Source organism: Thrips palmi, unplaced genomic scaffold, assembly GCF_012932325.1.
Source record: "Thrips palmi isolate BJ-2018 unplaced genomic scaffold, TpBJ-2018v1 HiC_scaffold_4, whole genome shotgun sequence".
Lineage (NCBI taxonomy): Eukaryota > Metazoa > Arthropoda > Insecta > Thysanoptera > Thripidae > Thrips > Thrips palmi.
Window position 1 is genome coordinate 9,349,782 of NW_023144631.1, and position 19,409 is coordinate 9,369,190.

Genomic DNA, 19,409 nt, shown 5'->3' on the forward strand with positions numbered 1-19,409 from the left:
CAGCGCCCCACAAGTGCGAGAGGGACAGAGCGACGAAGCAGTGATCCGCCGGCCACGCGCCGGTGCCGGTTGGGCGGCCTGCCTGCCGGGCGGTGGCCGCCCCACCCGCACCGCGAGCAACTCCACACGCACAGACGCGTGCACTGGTATCTGCATTCTGCACGATCTGCATCTGGTGCTCGAAGACACCGGCAGACAGACGGCCAGCTGTTCTGGACGTCCTGCAAGCTCTGCACTTCGCAAGACGCAACGACGAGTGTCCCGAGCAGATACACTTTACGCTGTGAGGAAGCAGGCGGCTGGTTAGGCCTGCTACGAGCTGGGTCGCGAGGCCTGACCTCGTTGACAATGCGCTAACGCAGAGAGGAGGGGGAGGGGCGGGGATGCGGGTGAAAGGATGGGGGTCAAACGGTGGAGGCGGCGGAGCAGCGCGGCCGCACAGCAAGCACAACGACGAGCCAAATCTCGGCACGGCGGCGGCGCGGTCAGACGGATGAAAAGACAGAGGGAATTCCCGCGAGGTCGCAGCGAGTGCCAGCGCCCAGGGCACTCCACTGCCATCGAGTACCGAAGTGTCGAGGCCCAAGTACCGAGCATGGGCGTCGAAGAGGTAGCAGGCAGCAGGTGGCGTTGCATTGCGTTGCATTGCGTTGCCATGGCGTTGCCCCGGAGATCGATCTAGTCTGCAGATCGTGCCCCAGAGCGGCGACAAGTCGCGCTTCTCGGAAGGGCCGTGTTGATGTTGCTGGCCTTGCTGGCGTTCGATTCGATTTCTTCGATCTCGAGCCATCGTGCTCGAAGCGCAGTCGGAGGCATCGCCACCCAGCCCTTTGCAGCTGGGACGGCTGGGACCAAAACACCGCCCTGCCCTGCCTCGCCCGTCGCACGTGACGCACGTGTGGTGGTGTGGTGTGGTGAGGCCGCACCCTGCGCGGTAGGCAACCCATTCGACTTCTAGCGAAGGATCGGCAATTTGGCCGTTTCAGGGGTGCTTTTTCATTCGTATTTCTTTCTTGTGCGAAGGGTTGGACTCAAGATTGAATAACGCACTGAACCACGAGCCGCAGTTTTCAAATCGGAACCCGGGAGGCCCGGGAGAGGGAAAGGACGGAAAGGGGAAGTTGGCAGCGCCATCTGGCGGCCGACTGGCGAACGAACCCGCGTTTAGAACGACAAGGCTCCGCTCGCGGCCCATCCCACTTTCATGCGCGCTGTTTGATATTTTTGTGCGCGATGAATCAAGCCCCAGTGTCGTGCATACCCAACGCCAAGATGTCCAAGGCGAAGAAAGTGCTGGACGAGGCCCGTGCCTCCGGGAATCCTGAATTGGACCTCATGGAGAAAGGAATCAGTTCCTTCGAGGAGATGCCAGGGCTCCGTAAGTATTCTGGGATCCGAAGCTAGAGCCATGCCCAAATTTGGCAAGTAGAAGGTCTCTGGGAGAGCTGTGCGAGCGGAGCTGTCAAAGCGCCTCGCTCGTCGTGGGCGGGCCACCTGTTTTTCTGGGATAGCCTTTCCCCGATTAAACCAGTTAAAATTTGATGCCCACCAATTCACGACAATGCCAGGAAATTAAATGCTTTGACATGTCATGCACTTGAATGAAAATTCTTTTGAAGACAGTAAGAGACACCTAACCTCTGGGTTTCATTCAGTACAAACAATGAATGACTTGTATACACAACACCGTTTGAAAGGCGCTGTTGGACAACAAACTGTATTGTTTGTATGTTTAAAAAATGAACTGTCTTATAATTCTTAAATTTTTTTACTGTTTCAGTTAACATGGCCCACATCACTAGATTGACCCTAAGCCACAACAAGATCGTCGGTAAGTTTGTCGCAGTTTGTTGATCTACCAAGTTATTTCTGTGAATTTACTTTTGTTCAGTAATATGTTGGTTTATGTTTATTCAGACATACCCCCCGGTTTGGCAAATCTTGTCAATCTTGAAATTTTGACCTTATTCAACAACTATATTGAAGAATTACCTGTTTCACTATCTTCCATGCCAAAGCTTCGAATCCTGAATCTTGGGTAATTTTAATGTCTTTTGTTAACATTTGGTTCATCTTAGCATGCTGTCATGCCAGTTCATTGGATATTGTTGTGATGATATTGTAGGATGAATCGCCTGAATGCCCTTCCTCGTGGATTTGGAGCTTTCCCTGTGTTGGAGGTGCTTGACTTGACTTACAACAATTTAAATGAAGAGAGTTTTCCTGCAAACTTCTTCATTCTGGGTAATGAAAAATCTCAATTCTCTTTGTAGGATTTAAAATTTTTTTGCTTGTAACAATGCCATAAAATGACCTGTTCTGTGTACTTCCAGAAACCCTCAGAGCCTTGTACCTGGGAGACAATGATTTTGAATTCATACCCTCAGAAATTGGTCAGCTGAAAAATCTGCAAATTGTGAGAGCTGAGACTATAATAGCAATCACAATAAGGTGAAGGGTTTATCTTTAATGCGAATATTAACTCTGCTTTCCAGTTGGTGCTCCGAGACAATGACCTTATTGAGATACCCAAAGAAATTGGAGACTTGACTCGCTTAAGGGAGTTGCATATCCAAGGCAACCGGTTGACAGTTCTTCCTCCTGAGATTGGTATGTATTTTCCTCACATCTCTTTATTTTTGCTGCACTAACTCACAGCCAATGTGGTGTGAGCCAACGCTATGGGTTGGAGTGTGAAGCTCATTGTCTTTCAGTGCTCTCAGGCCCGTCAAGTACGCATTGATTCCTTTACGACTATTGTCAACTTCGCATTGCAGGACAATTGGATCTTATTGGCAACAAATCTGTTTTAAAAATGGATTACAATCCATGGGTTGCACCTATAGCCGACCAACTTCAAGTTGGAATATCTCATGTAATTGACTACATAAGATCCGAGACTTACAGATAGTAAGTACTCATGCGCTCAAACATTTTGTCACCTCTGATTGAACGCACATGTTTTCAGTGTGAATTTTCTAATTATTTTCAGCTTATTCAGCCGCCATGTGTCTGTGAGAGGACCACCTCCACCCAAATATATTGACAAGACAAATAAGCTATCAAGAATCCGGAGGAACATCTAAAGCATTGTCTAGGGGAGGAAAGTTTTTAAGATTTCGCTGAACAAGAGGGGATGTTTGGTGGGACTTTTGATGGATGAAATTTTCTTAGGAGCATATACCTCAGTATTGTTTACCACCATTGCATTTTCAACTAGGTCCTGTGTGATAGACCCCATCTTAGTTTTGTATCGGCACAACTATTGTTTAGCTTGTCAATAACATTTTTCTGTGGAATTTATGTACAGAAGGTTAGGAAAATCCTTCAGGAGTCCAGCTAATATTATTTTGTTCAAACTACTCACTGCCAACAGCTTTGTGTTAAGGTGAAATGTACCTCATTTCAATTAGGTATGACGATCTGCCATTCACAGCTAATATTTAGCTGTTTTTAAATTGAAGTTTAGTCATACATGCAGTGCCTTATCTATCATGTTTATCTGTTCAGTCATACTTATTGCTAGTCTTAGCAGATTTTTGTTGTGTTGACTTTCTTTTCTAACAAAGTTCCATTTGGATGTTATATGATGCTTTTTTTACATGTGTTTGGAACTAAATCGACTATACAGAGAAGACTCTTGCTTACGTAGCCTTGTGTTTTATACTAATTTTGTCTAGGGAATAAGCACATTATCAATCTCATCTTGTCCTTCCCTGTGCATGATGATTGTGCCTCTCTTTGGGATCAAACTTTATCATCTGTTCATTGGTACTTGATTACTAATAAGATATTTTTGGACTTACTTTTTATGTTATTGTTAAACCATATATTATGTTGTCATAAAATCATGTAGATACTAATATAAAGACTGTTATGTAGTATAGATGTATTTTATGTTATTAATGGTGCTATTCAGTAATTTAACACTTCACCTACTGTCTATTTATTTAAATTAATGTGTGAGTGATGGTAAAGGAACAATGAATGACTTCATGTTTTGTTCATAACTTTTATTTTGATCAAGTACTTGTTGCTCATGTTTGATGAGCAAAATTTATCTTATCTGATAGAATAAAGTTACAATTTTGTGTACCGCAAATCAATCAATTAATGCAGTAAGATTGAAATACATTTTTAATACATTAAACTTTAGTTTGTTCTAGTTCTTCTTCTGGTCATGGACTTCCAGATCATACAGGAACACAACACTTTCAGGATCCTTCTTCCCTTTGCGGTCTTCACGGAACTAGAAAAAAAAGACAGCTAGGTTGGAACTCATTCATAAAGCTGAGCACTAGATCTGTGATATTTTTTCTTACTACTTACATTAACTGTGACACCAACCAAGGCATCTGCATGGCAGTAGAATGCTGGCTGGAGAGAGATGGCAATAGTATGAAATTGATTTTTGTTGGTGTCAAAAAAACGTGCAACATTTGCTATGTTTGAATTATCGAGAGCAGCATCAATTTCATCGAGGATAAGGCAAGGAGCTTTGCCATGCCTGAAAATAAGAAAAATACAGTGATGTAGAAAAATGCATGGCTTATAGCAGCTATTTGAGGAGTCTGGACTTGATTGCACTGACCTGTGTAAAGCGATGACTAATGCAATCGAAGCAATTGTTTTCTCCCCTCCAGAGAGGCTTTGCATTGGTTTGCAGGGCTTTCCAGGTGCAATACAGCAATAAGCAATCCCACCCAAATATGGCTCCTCTACATTTTCTGCTGTCAGGAGAGCCATAGCAGACGTTGATTGAGTCAATTGCTGCAATCTCAGATTAATGATGTAAATATTACTTAAACAAAAGAAAAAAGGTGGGGTGGGAGGTAGAATGGACCTACCTTGTAAATTACATCAATTTCATTAGAGACAAAGTCAAAGCATTCATTGAAGGCATCGCAGCGCTGTTTCTTGATCTTTTCAAATGCATTGATAGCCTTTCTTGCTTGTTTCCGAGCATCTTCTATTTCGGAATTTGTTTCTTTCAGCTTGTCAGAGGTTTCTTCTAATTTTTCAGCAACCTGTGTATGTTTATAACAGTGATTAACAGCAAAAATTCTATTTTAATCTTGGAGAAAACTTAATTAAAATGTTACCTTTAAGTTCATGGAACCCATGGACATAATCTTTGCAGATAATTTTGCTATGTTTTCTTTTAAACTGGTTTCATGCTCTTTTAAAGAAGCTCCTTTAAGCTTTCTGATATTAGAAGAGAGACTGTCATAATCAATTACGATGTGTGAAGTCCTGATAAAAATAAAACATAGTTACAGTCAAACAAAATCTCTCTAAATCCAATTAGAAGTCAACTACGTATCTTTTAGTTACTTACGTTGCTTGAGAATCGGCGGAGACACTCGCACTTGTAGAACTACCACTTTCACTCTCATCACTTCTACCAGGTACAAGTGATCTAATGTCCCCCTCAACTATTGGTAAGACAATTCCTTCAACCTGAGAAACAGTGGTTTTCTTAATTACCGGTATGTTATTTTTCCTTCAATGAGTGAAAGAGAAACTTTAAACTCACATGACAATGAATCAGAATAGCACGACGTGCACGATGAAGGTTTCCAATGCTGGTTTCCATTGCAAGCATCTGCTTTTGCATGCCATGAATGGTATCACCAATGGCCTTCACATCTTTCTTGGCCTAAATTGGTCAGAAACACTTATAAAATATTTTTTTGTCTTTTTTTTACACAACACATAATTTTGAGCATTTTTCATACAGACCTTATCAGTCTCTTTCTCCTTCAAATCGACTTCACTTCTCTTCTCTTTAACGGCATCATTCAATATCTTTAATTCATCTGTCAAAGTGGTTACTGCATTCTGATTATCTTCAACCAACTTCTTAGCATCAGTCAAGGCAGATTCTCTGTTCTGTATTTCATCATTCCACCGTTTGATGTTACCTGAAATAAAATAAATTTCAACTACAGTACTGTCTTATTCAATACCATAGGGAATGCATGAATGAATGAATCTGAGTACAAACTTTCAGTATCCACAGTCTTCTCATATTCAAGTTGGTTTTTAATGCAATTTTTGCGATTATCAAACTCCATACGTTTCTTTTCACGTTCCTCATAGACTCTGCGGTCAAGTTGCAACATTAATAGCATGTATGTTTTAAAAAGACTAAAGACTCGTAAAAACACAAGTGATTTGGCACTTACTTGAGCCCTGCTTCTTCATAAGCTCTAATGTTTGGGACACCAATTTTGTTACAAAATTCAGAAAACACACGGTCCTCAAGTTTATGCACTTTTTTCTCCAGAGTCTTTAACTTGTCACTTTGACCTTCAATCGTTTGTTCAATTTCATTTAACAGAGGCTGTTAACAAGAAGTTTAAAAATGGCATTTTTTTAGATAAACACAAAATTTTTCAGTGCTTTAAACAGTTAGTAGTAATTACCTGGCAGCCTTGGAAAGCTTCATTTAATTTGTCCAACTCTTCATCTATTAAACGAATTCTGGAAAGCTAGTGAGAACAAAAGATAGTTTAGGAAAAGACAACAAACACTTACATGTAACTACTGAAAAATGTGTTGGCAACTTACAGATTTTTCCAGATCTTCTTTCATCAGTTTTATTCTACTTGTATATCCCTTTACTTCACAGTCTACAATATTGAGCTCAGATTGACATCGAGATTGTTTGAGCAAAGATTTTAGCTTTTCAGACAGATCAGTCTTAACAGACAACATGAGAATACAATACAATATAAATAGAGGAACCTCATCGAATTAAAAAAGAAAATAATAATCATAATAAAACACTAAATAAAGCTTTGTTAAGTACTCACCTTTTTCGCTTGCATTTGAGCCACTTGTTTCTCATCCCACTGTTTTGCTTTTCTGGCCAGGTCAGCACTTCCACCAGAAATTAAGCCACTTTTTTGGTAAAATGTACCATCTAGGGCAATGGCCTGGAAAGCAGAATCTTATTAAACATTTCTGAGTAACATCATTTTTAAAAAATGAATCACTCTTCTTTCCACACATACTGTGAGCATCTTCTGAGAATTATAAAAAGCCATTTGCATAGCATCATCTGGAGTATCACATACTAAGACACTTCTTGTTGCAAAAAGAATAGCTTTCCTGACTTCTGGAGGGTTGTAGGTAACAACATCAAAGAGTAAATGTGTATGGTGTCCTCCTATCTGGCGTAGATATTCTTGTAATGGTTTGACCTGCAAAAGAAGTTAGCTCAGTGCCTTCCTAAATATCGAAACCTACTTGATGGACTGAACTCACCTCAATATAATCCAATGGCAGAAATAACTCAGCATCCAGCATTTGTTCTTTGAGATACTGTATACAAAGCCTAGCAGTCCTCTCTTTGTCCACAACAATGGCATTCATGTGTTTGCCCATGACTCTGGTAAGAGCAATGGAATATCTCCTGTTCACTGGTTCACATAAATACTTCAATCTATCATACTGGAAAAAAATTTAATACAAGAAAAACTTTAAGTCTAATTCATGATCACTTAATAAATAATAATGAGCTGATTTACCACTCCTGGAAAGAGTTCTTTTAATCTTCCAACAACCACTTGTTTCTTTTTCCTGGCATTCACATCATGTTTTTCCATGTGGGCATCACTCAATTCAGCCGTTATTTGACTTAATTCAGCTTGTATTGAAGCTATGTTCTCCTGGCAAGAAAGACTACTTGACTTAAATGTTTTCTGCTTTGCCAACATTTCTTGCAACTCTTTCTCATTTGAACTGAAACAAAAAATATCTAATGGTTACAAAGACATTGGAAAATTTCAGTTGGCACTTGGATGTTTCTCTGCCAACCTTATGCGCTCAGAGAGCTTCTCACAGCGCTTCATGCATTCTTCTTTTTCTAGAGATTTTTTAGCAATTCTGTCTTTGATGCTAGAACATTTTCTTGTTTCATTTTCCTTGCGGTCTAAATTGGATTTATGTTCTCTGGTAAGGGATTCTATTTGCTGACGGAGTGAACCTGAGAGGTGAGCAGCTTGTCTCTTCAACTCATTGTAATCTTTGGCCTGAAAAGTAAATTTAAAGATATGAATTAATTAGGATTGTAGAAAAAAAAGAAAAAGAAATAAGCACAAAATCTGTGCAAAAAATGACCTGTGATTCTTCAAGTTCAATACTCCTTCCTTGACTGATACTCTCTTCAGCAACGCTTTCCATAAAACTCTGTTCCTCAGCCCGGACATTTGCTAGCTCTTCCTTCAGAAATTTCAAGGTATCTAAATGTTTCTTCTGAACATCTAATGCCTGTTTCAAAGATGACTGTGCTGTTTCCAGCTTTTTACTCAGGTGAGCAGCTTCCTCTTTGGCCTTAATAAATGGCAATTTAACTTTTTTGATTTGAGTTTCCTGGGAGGAAAATAAAATAACATATACATGCTCTAACAAAGCAGCTAGCTAACGCACAAGAAATCTTTACCTTGTCTTGGACCTCTGTCTCCAGCTTTGCCAGCTCACGGCTAGCTGTCCCAAAAGACTTAACAGCATGTTTCAACTTTTTTTCAGATTCCTTTTTGTCTGATTGCATTCCTTCTACCTCTGTTTGCTTAAGAGACAATTCCTCCTCAAGCTTTGTTAGGCCATTCTGATTGCAAAAAAGCTTAAATAGTTGCAATTCAACTCTCTTTTCTCTCTGGAAAATTGGCATGATTTACTGTGCTGTATCTCTTTTAGTTTAAGCAACAAGTTAAAGCTAGATGTGCAACAAACCAATTCCTCAAGGAGCAGCTCATATTTACGAACTTCACCTCGCTCCTGCTTTGCTTCTTGGTATTCTCCTCTGAAGGTGCGCTGTTTTAAAAAGGCTAAATGACTTGATTCAACAGCTCCAAGCATCTCTGCCTTTAAATCATTATATTGCCTCTTAAAGGCTTTAGACCTATTTTAAAGATATCAGGAAATTTGACACAACATTAATATTTCTAGTCTTTATCAGCTTTGCCTTATAAAAGAATAATTAGAGAACCAAGACAGAAACTGTTTTAAGCAAACGGATTCGTACCCGCTTATCTCCTCAAAGAGACCTGTTCTCTGTTTTGGATCCATCAGCGCTACTGTTTCTACTTTTCCTTGGTAAATGAGAAAGTTCTCTGCTTTGATATTGAGGCCTAAGGCATTCAGCTCAGCCAAGTACTTGACAGGTTTCACAGACTGAAACACCAAGGAATCGTAAATAATAGTACATACACAAAGACTTAAAAACGTCATGAGAAATGTCGATTGTTACCCCGTTGTTTATGAAGTATTCCTGAGAAGTTCTTGTGACAACCCTTCGAAATATGGAGAAGGATGGCGTAAGAGACGAAGCATCTTCAGACGTATCCACATATTTGAAGTACAAAGTCACAGATGCTCTAAAAGTGATAAGCCATGGTGTTATACAAGAGTTGCAAGCCCAGAAGAAATGACAATAAACCTACTTACGATTCAGAAACTGGCTTCCCAATGTGAGCTCCATGGATGAGGTCAGAGAGGTCCTTCACCCTTAACTTTGATGCTTTCTCTCCCAATGCAAATGAGATAGCATCGACAAAATTAGATTTTCCTGTTCAGGTGCCACAATACTTGGTTGATTAATACAGACATGTAACGCATTGAGGATCATCGAGAACCGCTCCCGCTCATCGGTCGTTTCAACCCATTGCATCCTTGTCTCACCTGAGCCATTGGGTCCTATAACAGCCATGAACGGCTTGAACGGTCCTATCATCACTTTGCCGGCATAAGTTTTGAAGTTTTCAACTTCAACATTGTATAAAATGGGCTTTGCCATGTTGCGTCGTTGGATTCGGCCCTTCGATGATCGTTAAACTATTGAACGTTAGGCGACGCGCCCAATCCACTTTTCAAATCAGCGGCGACAGTGCTAGAGCAGGCTGGCCAACGCTCACAACTACGAAGTTGGGAACTTAAATCAAGGAAAATCCTATCGATAACTAAAGCTCATTAATGAATGTCACCCACAAAATAATCAAACTTACTGTTCCATCGCACCGTGGTTGGCTTCAGAAAAAATACAAATGACATTTGGTTGAAAGAAATCGCCACCATGTTGGTGTACAGTCTGTGTTCCGTGTCCGTGTCCACACACTGACGAAGTGACAAACGCTTCGCTACCGGTTCAAATGAAGGAAAGTGAATGAAAAGGATTGAAATCTAGAAGCCTAGAAGCTCATTTTGTTGGAATAAGGCTAATGAAGAGATTGTCTTCCACTCAAAGAGCAGGAAAAAAAAATGAGCTGACTCACCATTTATGGTCCAAGATGAGGGAGTTGAATAAAGAGGTGCACTGTAATGCTTCATAAGATTTATTAATATTGTTATTACAAGTAATTACACAAATACCAGTAGACATAATTGCCTCATAAATCTAGGATAAAAGGTACATTGAATGGTCAAGACATTCTTCGTCTACAAAAAATGAAACGTCAGCTGACATGATTGGTACAGTGAGAACACAATAAGAAAAATGAATTACACTACAATAATGTCAGGAAGAAATATTCAACTCAATGATGAGCATGACAAAAGAGAAATTGTGTAGAACATCAGGCCTCAAACCAATTGAACCTATTATAATAATTAAAAACAGAATATTAACAACTTACATTGTACTCTTATGTTGCATGATTTGCAGAAAAAAAATAACAAACATGCCAAAAAATTACCATCTACAATAATTTACAAAAACACACACTGTCATATATTTACAAGCAATAAACTCTTGGAGCCTTACAAATAAAATAAAGTAATTAACAGAACAGAAACTTCAGCTGGACAATGAGGCAACTGCAAGTGGTGCAATGATCCTATGACCCTTCGGATGACCTCTGCCTGGAGGATCGAAGACCAGCTCTATTCCGCCCACCAACAACAGCTGGGGGCTCCTCGTACTGTCAGCGTTCACTCTCATCCAGATGCGATTGGAATTGGGTCAGGTCTAGTGTGAGCACTTTACTGACGAGACATTCACCAGTCTGAAAGTCAGGCAAAGAATTCAATGAAGAAAACTTGGCTAGCAAGACAGAATGTTTCACAGGCTAGATGAAATAAATTACTCACATCAGGACAGATCCCAATCAGAGCATCAGCATGGCTGTAAAACTCTTCTTTCAGGGATATGACAATGGTCTGTAGCGAGGCAGTCTTTTCTCTGATGTAACTTGCCACTTTTCCAATATTGGTATTGTCAAGGGCAGCATCAATCTCATCAAGGACAAAAAATGGAGCTGGTTGATAGCTGGAAAAAACAACACATATATTCAAGTTACTAATTGAAGAAGGGTTTGCATGTTACCCAGCCTTGGATGCTATACTGAATATTTGGTACTAACCTGTGAATTGCAAATAAAAGAGCAAGAGCTGCCACAGTTTTTTCACCTCCAGACAAATTGCTCATGGGCTGGAAACGCTTGCCAGGAGCGACACAATTGTAGTTGATACCATCCAAATAAGGCTCTTCTGGATTTTCGGGTCCAAGGAAAGCTTGAGCAGATTGGTTTTTGGCCAAATGCTGACAAAAGAGAATGCAACAGAGGTGTAAATGAAGAAATGAGTTCCCAGTGGTAATGTTAACTACTTACTGTGGGCTATAAACATACCTTGTAAATACCATCAATTTCATTAGAGACATGTTCAAAGCAATCCATAAACCGATCATGTCTATCCTTTTTGACCTTTTCAAAACTTTGTTTAGTCTTCTTAGCCTTCTTACGTGCTGTGTCAAATTCTTCATTAGTCTCCTGGAGTTTTTCTCGAGCCAGGTCTAACTTTTGCATGGCCTGAACAGAAAGAACATTCATTCAAAGTCACATGACATAACCTTGATACACAATGCACAATCAAAATTGAAAATATTTCAATAATTTTCAAATTTGTTACCTTCATATTAGGAGCCTGAATACGTTGAATTGTGTCCATGAGACTGTTAATAGCTCTCTGCAATTTGTCCCCACGCTTCTTAATTTCATCCGCTTCATCTAAATCTTTGTAGTCATCATTCAGTTGGCGATAATCCAACGTAATCCTGAAAGGCAGCAAAGTAAGTAAGATACAAGAACTGATGTAAACAAGATACATATACCAAATGATATAATTGTGATCTGGTGTACTGTGCTGACGCGCAATTTACCAAATAATAAAACAATTCACTACAATACCATACCTGCTTTCCCTATCATACATTTGCTGGGTGGCATTCAGAGAACTAGGTGCATTACTTGATTCTTCAAATGTATCACCACCTTCTGCAGCAATATCTTCCATATTTCCTCTCAGCATAGGTATAACAATGTCTTCCATCTGAGGAAAAAATTATTAGGTCCTTAGAAGTTCTATTACAAAAGAATGTCTGACTTTTTAAGACATGCTTCAAACCTTGCACTGTTTTAAAAGAGAGTGACGATCTGCTTTCCGTTGCTCCACTTTGGCTTCAAGGCTTGAAACTTGTTTCTGTGATGCCTGAATTTCCTTGCCAATTGCACTAACTTCTTTCCTAGCCTAAAGATTTTCAAAATAAAAAATTGAGACAAAAGAAATTGAGGTGCTTAACAGGACATTTAAATATCCTAGATACCAACCTTTCCTATTATTTCCTCCATTGCATCAACTTCACTTTTCTTGGTTAATCGTTCTGCCTTTAGACGGTCCAATTCTCTCATATCTTTGTCAATTTCTTGAAGTTGTTTCTGTTCTGCCTGTTTTGCTGACTCTAAAGCATCTTCATCATCCTGAACAGCCCTCTCCCAACGAAGAACGTTATCTACATAAAAATAAAACAAATGTAAATTGTAATACTCTGCCATTGAATTTGTGCAACTGAACATTTTACACAACTGTAACAAACTCAACCTTTAGTATCACGTGTTTTCTCAAAGTCCAGCTGGTTTTGAATACGATTCTTTTGATCTTCAAACTCCATACGTTTCTTTGTCCTTTCCTGTTGAGATCTGTTCAAGGAAAAAAGTGGTAAGAATGATTCATGACATACAAGTAATAAAATGAGAGGAGGTAGGCTAAATAGTGCGGGAAAGAAAAAAATAAAAATTACCTAAGTTCTCGCTCTTCATACTGCCTTATATTGTCAACTCCAATGGAGGCACAGAAATCAGCAAATACATCATCCTCAACAGAATTCAGTTTTTCCTTCAGCTGATCCAGTTTCCTATCTCTTACCTCCATGGAATGTTCAATTTCATCTATTCTGGGCTGTGGCAAGACAAAATAATTATTTTGCATGGCAGTAGACAACACAATTCAATAATAACTCCACACCATCTATCTCTACAACTAAATTTAGACAATACTTACTCCATATTCCTCCAATTGGGTTTTCAGATTCTGAAGCTCTCGATCTAGGTCATCAATTTGTTTCAGCTGATGAGAAATAAATAAAAACATGAGCCACAAGGAAGGACACGTAGTTTGTTTGTTTCATTAGAACTGAATTTGCTTACCGTCTTCTCCCTATCACCCTTGGAGAACTTAAGTCTTGTTTCCAATCCCTTGATCTGAGAATCAATGGTGTTCAATTCAGATTCCTGACGTGACTTTTTCATTGATTCACGGAGCTTCTCTGTAAGCTCTTCCTACAAAGCAATTAAACCATAAGTATGAGAGGAGATTCCTACCAAAGAATGATATGACAGGCTCTCTATCATTAATTAATACAGTACCTTTCGGGATTTTAATTGGGACATTTGCTTTTCATCCCATCTCTTGGCCTTTCTTGCCAAATCTAGAGAGCCTCCAGAAATGATACCAGACTTTTGGTAGAAGGTACCATCAAGAGCTACAGCCTGCAGGAAAGGAAATGCAGGGTTAGAAAATCCAAGCATCCCAAAATAGTGTTGAAAAATGCAGTAATCTTCAATGGATTATGTTAGGAGGGAACTACATACATCATAACGATGGTGAGGCTCTATTTCATAAGCCACTTTCATTGCATCTTCAGGTGTATCACACACAAGGGCATTATTTGTAGCAAACAGAACTGCTCGTTTAATTTCTAATGGTTGGTAATGCAGGACATCAAATAAGAGGCGTACATTTTTAGGCTCTTTAATGTTTCTCAGACGTTCTTTTAAAGGTTTAGCCTGTAATATAATAGAGGAAACATGTTTAGTATGGTGATGATTACTTTATAATAACAAACACAATGAGACAGTGAAACAAAACAAACCTGAATATAATCAAGGGGCAAGAATGTTTCTGGTTCAAGCATCTGCTCCTTCAAATACTGAATACACTGCCTGGCTGTCTTCTCTGTATCCACAACAATAGCTTCCATGTATTTTCCCAGCACTTTCGTAATGGCCATGTTGAATTTTTTGTGGATAGGCTCACACATGTTGATCATACGGTCAAACTGAAAATGCATTATACATTTAGTAATGAAAAAGAGATAGATTTTAGACAAATTGTCATACTAAATATATATACTTACTACTCCTGGGAAAAGACGCTTAAAGTTCTCAACAATTTCCTGCTTTTTCTTTCTGCGGCTATCTTCATGTTTATCAACACGAGCATCACCAAGTTGTTCCGTGATCTGCTCTAGTTCTTGCTGAATTGAGGTGACTTGCTCTTTGCTTGAGCCCACATCAGATGTCAAAGCAGTCCTCAAAGCCAATTGTTCTTCCAGAGCCTTTTCACTAACACTGTAATAACATAAAAATAAAATATAAATTAATGAAATGACAAATAGCAGAGAAGTAGATTGCAAATTGGTGAAATAAATTGTTACCGAATATGTTCAGAAAGCTTCTGACTTCTTTTCAGAGCCTCATCTTTTTCATGGCCCTTCTGCCTCATCTTGTTTTCAATTTCAGAACGTTTACGGCCCTCGTTGTCGAGCCGATCTTGATCTGATTTTTGTTCACGGTTAACTGAATCAAGCTGCTGAAGGCACATTGCAGAGCGCTTTCCAGCCTCTTCCTTCAATCTATTGTACTCTTGTACCTGTGAAAATAGAAATGGTATGACAATAGAAAAAACAAAGTAAGTGCTTGAATGTCACCGAGATAAAAGGGAAAGTCAAATCTGACCTGATTGTCTTCCAGCTGCACATCACGCCCTTTGCTTTGACTTTCTCCAGCAACTTGCTCTTCATATTCCAACCGTTTACCCTCAACTGCTTCCAGCTCACGTTCAAGGACCCTGATATCTTCCTCATGTGCATCATGAGCCTTCTGAGCTTGTGATAATGACTTGTGAGCACTTTCAAGTTTCTTTTTGACATGAGCAACACGTTCTTTAGCCTTGATGAAAGTTGGACGTTTCCGGTTTATTTCCACTTCCTGCAAAAATTAGTCATATAAGTATATCAGACGTCACATTGATTACTTCAAAGCAGGCTGTTTACTCACATGCTCTCTGATATCTTGCTCAATTTTGGCAAATTCTCTTGAAGCTTTCCCACTTTCCTTCTTCTTTTCTTTCAATGCTTCTTCAGCCTTTTCCTTTTTCTTCTCAATTTTTTCAATTTCTGCCGATTTTCGTTTATACTCATCCTCCAAGCGTTCAATATCTTTTTGATTGTGATACAGACGGAAGAGTTGAAGTTCCACTTGCTTGTCAGCCTGTGAAGTAAAATCAAAAGATCAGCATTGTAAAAACTTGGCTATATACAACACCTCAAAATTTTAAACAAAAGTATTTTATGAATACAAACCAAATCATCTTTTAAACGCTGATATTTTTCGGCCTCCTCCTTCTCCAGCTTGGCTTCTTTCCTCTCTGCAGCTATACCTTTCTTTTTTTGGTATGTGAACTGAGTTTCTTCCTCAGCCTTCAACATCTCTGCCTTCAGCTTTTCATATTCATCCTTGAGATTTCCAGAGCTGAAAGAATACAAAATGATGACATAGCTCAAAAGGGTCCAAGGAGGAGTACAAATCTTTATAAAATGTTAATCTGAATGATAAGGACAAAATGAACATACCCACTGATTTCTTCAAATAATACTGTTCTTTCCTTGGGATTTTTCATAGCAATAGACTCAACGGCTCCTTGGAATACTAGAAAGTTCTTTGCTTTAGCATTAATGCCCAATTTTTCAAGCTCTTGTAAGTACACGTTATTTGAAACAGGCTGAAATTTTGAAGACAGAAAGTCAACATATTAATCATGATCTGCATGAAATAAAAAATAATGAATGAAATGACAGTAACAGGTGAACATACTTCACGATTAAACCGATGTTCTGAAGATGATCCTTGGACTGTTCTGGTAAAATGTCTCTCAGACCCATCTTCCATATGGAAGATTGCTGTAACTGAAGCTCTGAAACAAACAAATGCTCCACGTCAGTTAATTACTTCAGTCTACACACTACTTTTACCAGCATGTCATGGAAAGCTGACTGGTTACCTATTGGACACTGGGGATCCAACCGACGCTCCATGAATAAGGTCACTCAAGCGTTTGACTCGCAAACTTGACGTTTTCTCTCCCATAACAAACGAGATGGCGTCCATGAAATTTGATTTTCCTGAGAACAGAACGAATGAAACATCACATTAGACCTTCTAAATGACATCCCTACTGAATGTAAGTACATAACCTCAATAGTAACAAATCTGTATTCCCCCGAAAATAGAAACCAAATCCAGGGTTGGATATTTTGGACCACCCAATAAAACATAAAACTAAATCATTAAAGCATTGAAACCTGGGGAGATGAGCTAATTGTCTGTAATTGGCCAAACATAAACAACTATACCGACCTGATCCATTGGGCCCTATGACAGCGGTGAACGGCTTCAAGGGGCCAATTGTCTGCTTTCCCCGGTAAGATTTGAAGTTTTCCACTTCAATGCTGTGCAAAACAGCCCTCATCTTTGCTTTTCTGTGATCACTTCTCCCTTAAGTTTAATGTTTTTCCCATTCAAAAAGCACCATCACAATACGAACATCAGCAGCGGCGTTCGCTCCAAACAACAAACAGAAAATAACAACGGGAGTCAGTTAGTGGACTATTATTTTCTGTGCGTTCCAAAAGAGCTAAAACTTAAATGGACCCAAATATACAAGAAATATTATTTAAATTTTTAAAATTTACTATGGTGTTGCACTTAATATGCCCATCTGACGACAGTATTGGGTTTATTTGAATTCTTCGGAGTTGGTTATGCCTCGCGTCTTACCGGAAACTGAGAAACGGCGGGCGACCGTATAAAAAGTTTGATTCTCAGTTTCGTAGTGTAGAAAAATTGTTTTTAAAACCTACCTTCCTTTTCTATTTTTGAATAACGCTGTTGTAAGCAAGAAAAACTTTTGTAAAAGTGAACGCTGTTGACAATTCGGAGCTGCACATGTATTGGGACTGAAGAACTCTACGGTCCTGTTGGTTGGTACTTTTTCAGCTACCAGACAGGTACCGGTAAAGACTGTCTGTCTATAACTCTCCTGTCAGCGCACCATAAGTAATCTTTTCCCAGTATAGAGTAATGAAACAAGACATGTGTAATACTTCATTTCTTTATTCACCAATATTTTACACAAAGCGAGAAATGCACGACACCGACCACAAAAAATGCATGAACAAACTATCCAACAAAAAGGGGTGAAGAACTCTAAAAAGTGGACAAAAGGTGTCCCCTAGGTACTCTCAAAAATTACAGTGATGAGTACCAATCTTAATTTTGGATATTTTAATTAGTGGTATTTGTAGTGAGCATGATCCCCTGGAAATCAAGTCAAACTGTTAGTGGCAAGAATGCACCCAAAAGAAACCAAAGGTTACTTAAAATAAAATACTTACAGAACTTCTTGTAGTTGATCGTGTAATAGAAAATGGATGTGCAGAAAATGAACTGATACAGAAAAGCAGCATTGCTCCGCACTGGGAAGACATACTTGTGCCTCCATCGCCATGTGGCTACAAACAAAAACCATGATTGACTTGGATTAATGTGGATAAGGGAACATAGAAGTCATTTCATCTTCATAAAGTATTTCTTTTAAATTTTAATAAAAAACCAGAACCAATTTACTTACCTCGGCTGGCACACTGCACCATAGCACGAGGATGGAAGTTGCGACGGCCCAGCCACTTCTGCAGCTCTCCCAACTTCACCTCTCCAAGAGGCGTATCTCCTGTAAAAAAAGTTTTCATAAAGAACACTCAAGTAACTGCCACAAAAGTAAAACAAAATCTTTAATTGATCAGAGAGCAGGGTGTAGAGAGGGTCTGTGGGTAGAATTCAACAGGAAAGTAGTTCTACCAAAGAGGTGAAGCCATTGGATCTGGTCAACTGTGAATTACCATACAAGGCAACAAAAAAAGTGTTTCCTAAAATTCGTTTAGCTGAAAAAATCTGTCTTTCGCGAGGCAATGCTATGGTTAGGGCGTCTTTGGCACTTACGCGGTCCATAGTAGCGAGCAGGGTCATACGGCCCATGGACCTTCTGATTGTACTCTGCAGGGTAATCCCCGATACGAGAATTCGGCGCCTCCCACACCATTTTGTCTTTGTCGGTCGACTCAAAGCGTCTTTTCAGACAAAACTGGCTGGAGAGAGCCCGATGACAGCTGACAACGCCCCCCACTCCAGCTGCTAGCAGACGAAAACGACCAAGCTACCCTTCTGCGAATAACAGGAATGACTGCGAATAACGGGGTTATTGGAAGTGCTGCATGAGGCGGGGAGTTTCGAAAGCGAAAAGCACCCCTACGATGTGCTGACGTCGACTCGACGTGGCACGGGCGCGGGATAAAGAGAAGAGAGAGACAGAGAGAGTGCCCCTCGCGTCTGCATCCGGCTGCACCAATGACAGGAAGAAAGGCCGCCGTCTTGGGGGCCTTCGAGGGCCCGAGGGAGGGGTCCAGTCCAGTGGTCCAGTCCAGACACGCTGATGGCTCACCCTGCCTCGCCCCGGTTGCCGAGTGTCGAGATGTCACGTTGTCACGGCCAGTAAACAGTCTCTTTGAGGTGTCCCTTCCCGTCCCTTCTTGTTCCGCTCTCTCGCGGGTGCGGCGTGCTGTGGTCCTGGGGGCCGCGCAGCCGACGCCCAGCCCTCCTCAATGGGAATCATTCCGGACAACGTTTTGTCGCTCTGTCTCCCTCGCACCCATACGGGACGCGCCATGAGAGCGAGAGAGACAGGACGACGAAAGAAGTGCCCAGAATCAGCCCGAGCTGCCCAGCCCCGCTCCGTCAGTCTCAATCAGTCCCCGCGTTTCGCCCGCCGTAAGCTTACTGCGGTGTGTCCCCTTGGTTTTCGAAGGAGTGCCCTGAAATTTGACATCGTCTCCAAGAGGTATTATGCTGGCTCGAGTTCCCTGTTGCACAGCTCAAATTTCACTGCGAGACATTTCGAGGGTGTTACACCAAGCCTTGGTTCGACGTTGCGGATGCGTTGGGTTCCATTTCCTGTTT

The 19,409-nt window shown here is 40.3% G+C and overlaps 4 protein-coding genes across 5 annotated transcripts; 1 reads left to right on the forward strand and 3 right to left on the reverse strand.

Annotated features, from left to right (window-relative positions):
* Positions 1 to 1,167: 1,167 nt before the first annotated feature.
* LOC117649469 (ras suppressor protein 1) lies at positions 1,168 to 4,092 on the forward strand. Of its 2 annotated transcripts, none has more exons than XM_034392309.1 (8): positions 1,168 to 1,378; positions 1,781 to 1,831; positions 1,918 to 2,038; positions 2,126 to 2,244; positions 2,334 to 2,416; positions 2,496 to 2,610; positions 2,778 to 2,910; positions 2,993 to 4,092. In XM_034392309.1, exons 1-8 carry the CDS (start codon positions 1,234 to 1,236, stop codon positions 3,084 to 3,086), a joined length of 861 nt encoding a protein of 286 aa, XP_034248200.1. In that variant the 5' UTR covers positions 1,168 to 1,233; the 3' UTR covers positions 3,087 to 4,092. The 2 variants fall into 2 exon arrangements, with proteins under 2 accessions (XP_034248200.1, XP_034248201.1); XM_034392310.1 differs by lacking the exon at positions 1,168 to 1,378 and adding an exon at positions 1,455 to 1,622.
* On the reverse strand, positions 4,030 to 10,123 carry LOC117649468 (structural maintenance of chromosomes protein 1A-like). The gene is made up of 25 exons (XM_034392308.1): positions 10,011 to 10,123; positions 9,688 to 9,937; positions 9,454 to 9,574; positions 9,257 to 9,383; positions 9,032 to 9,180; positions 8,740 to 8,908; positions 8,450 to 8,662; positions 8,128 to 8,379; positions 7,825 to 8,039; positions 7,536 to 7,749; positions 7,273 to 7,458; positions 7,020 to 7,208; positions 6,819 to 6,941; positions 6,574 to 6,705; positions 6,429 to 6,494; positions 6,189 to 6,346; positions 6,008 to 6,105; positions 5,743 to 5,924; positions 5,537 to 5,659; positions 5,339 to 5,460; positions 5,103 to 5,253; positions 4,848 to 5,027; positions 4,592 to 4,770; positions 4,330 to 4,507; positions 4,030 to 4,249 (listed from the first exon to the last, which is right to left on the reverse strand). The coding sequence occupies exons 2-25, from the start codon at positions 9,800 to 9,802 to the stop codon at positions 4,163 to 4,165; spliced, it is 3,729 nt and encodes a 1,242-aa protein (XP_034248199.1). The 5' UTR covers positions 9,803 to 9,937; positions 10,011 to 10,123; the 3' UTR covers positions 4,030 to 4,162.
* Positions 10,124 to 10,319: 196 nt separating this feature from the next.
* LOC117649494 (structural maintenance of chromosomes protein 1A) lies at positions 10,320 to 16,866 on the reverse strand. The gene is made up of 24 exons (XM_034392361.1): positions 16,755 to 16,866; positions 16,399 to 16,519; positions 16,212 to 16,311; positions 15,971 to 16,119; positions 15,701 to 15,869; positions 15,396 to 15,608; positions 15,075 to 15,326; positions 14,774 to 14,988; positions 14,474 to 14,687; positions 14,210 to 14,395; positions 13,929 to 14,123; positions 13,704 to 13,826; positions 13,485 to 13,616; positions 13,339 to 13,404; positions 13,079 to 13,236; positions 12,880 to 12,977; positions 12,609 to 12,790; positions 12,406 to 12,528; positions 12,194 to 12,330; positions 11,911 to 12,055; positions 11,631 to 11,810; positions 11,364 to 11,542; positions 11,092 to 11,269; positions 10,320 to 11,006 (listed from the first exon to the last, which is right to left on the reverse strand). The coding sequence occupies exons 1-24, from the start codon at positions 16,864 to 16,866 to the stop codon at positions 10,926 to 10,928; spliced, it is 3,708 nt and encodes a 1,235-aa protein (XP_034248252.1). The 3' UTR covers positions 10,320 to 10,925.
* Positions 16,867 to 17,591: 725 nt separating this feature from the next.
* LOC117649278 (putative ATP synthase subunit f, mitochondrial) lies at positions 17,592 to 18,609 on the reverse strand. The gene is made up of 4 exons (XM_034391885.1): positions 18,396 to 18,609; positions 18,028 to 18,126; positions 17,792 to 17,908; positions 17,592 to 17,714 (listed from the first exon to the last, which is right to left on the reverse strand). The coding sequence occupies exons 1-4, from the start codon at positions 18,493 to 18,495 to the stop codon at positions 17,686 to 17,688; spliced, it is 345 nt and encodes a 114-aa protein (XP_034247776.1). The 5' UTR covers positions 18,496 to 18,609; the 3' UTR covers positions 17,592 to 17,685.
* Positions 18,610 to 19,409: the final 800 nt, after the last annotated feature.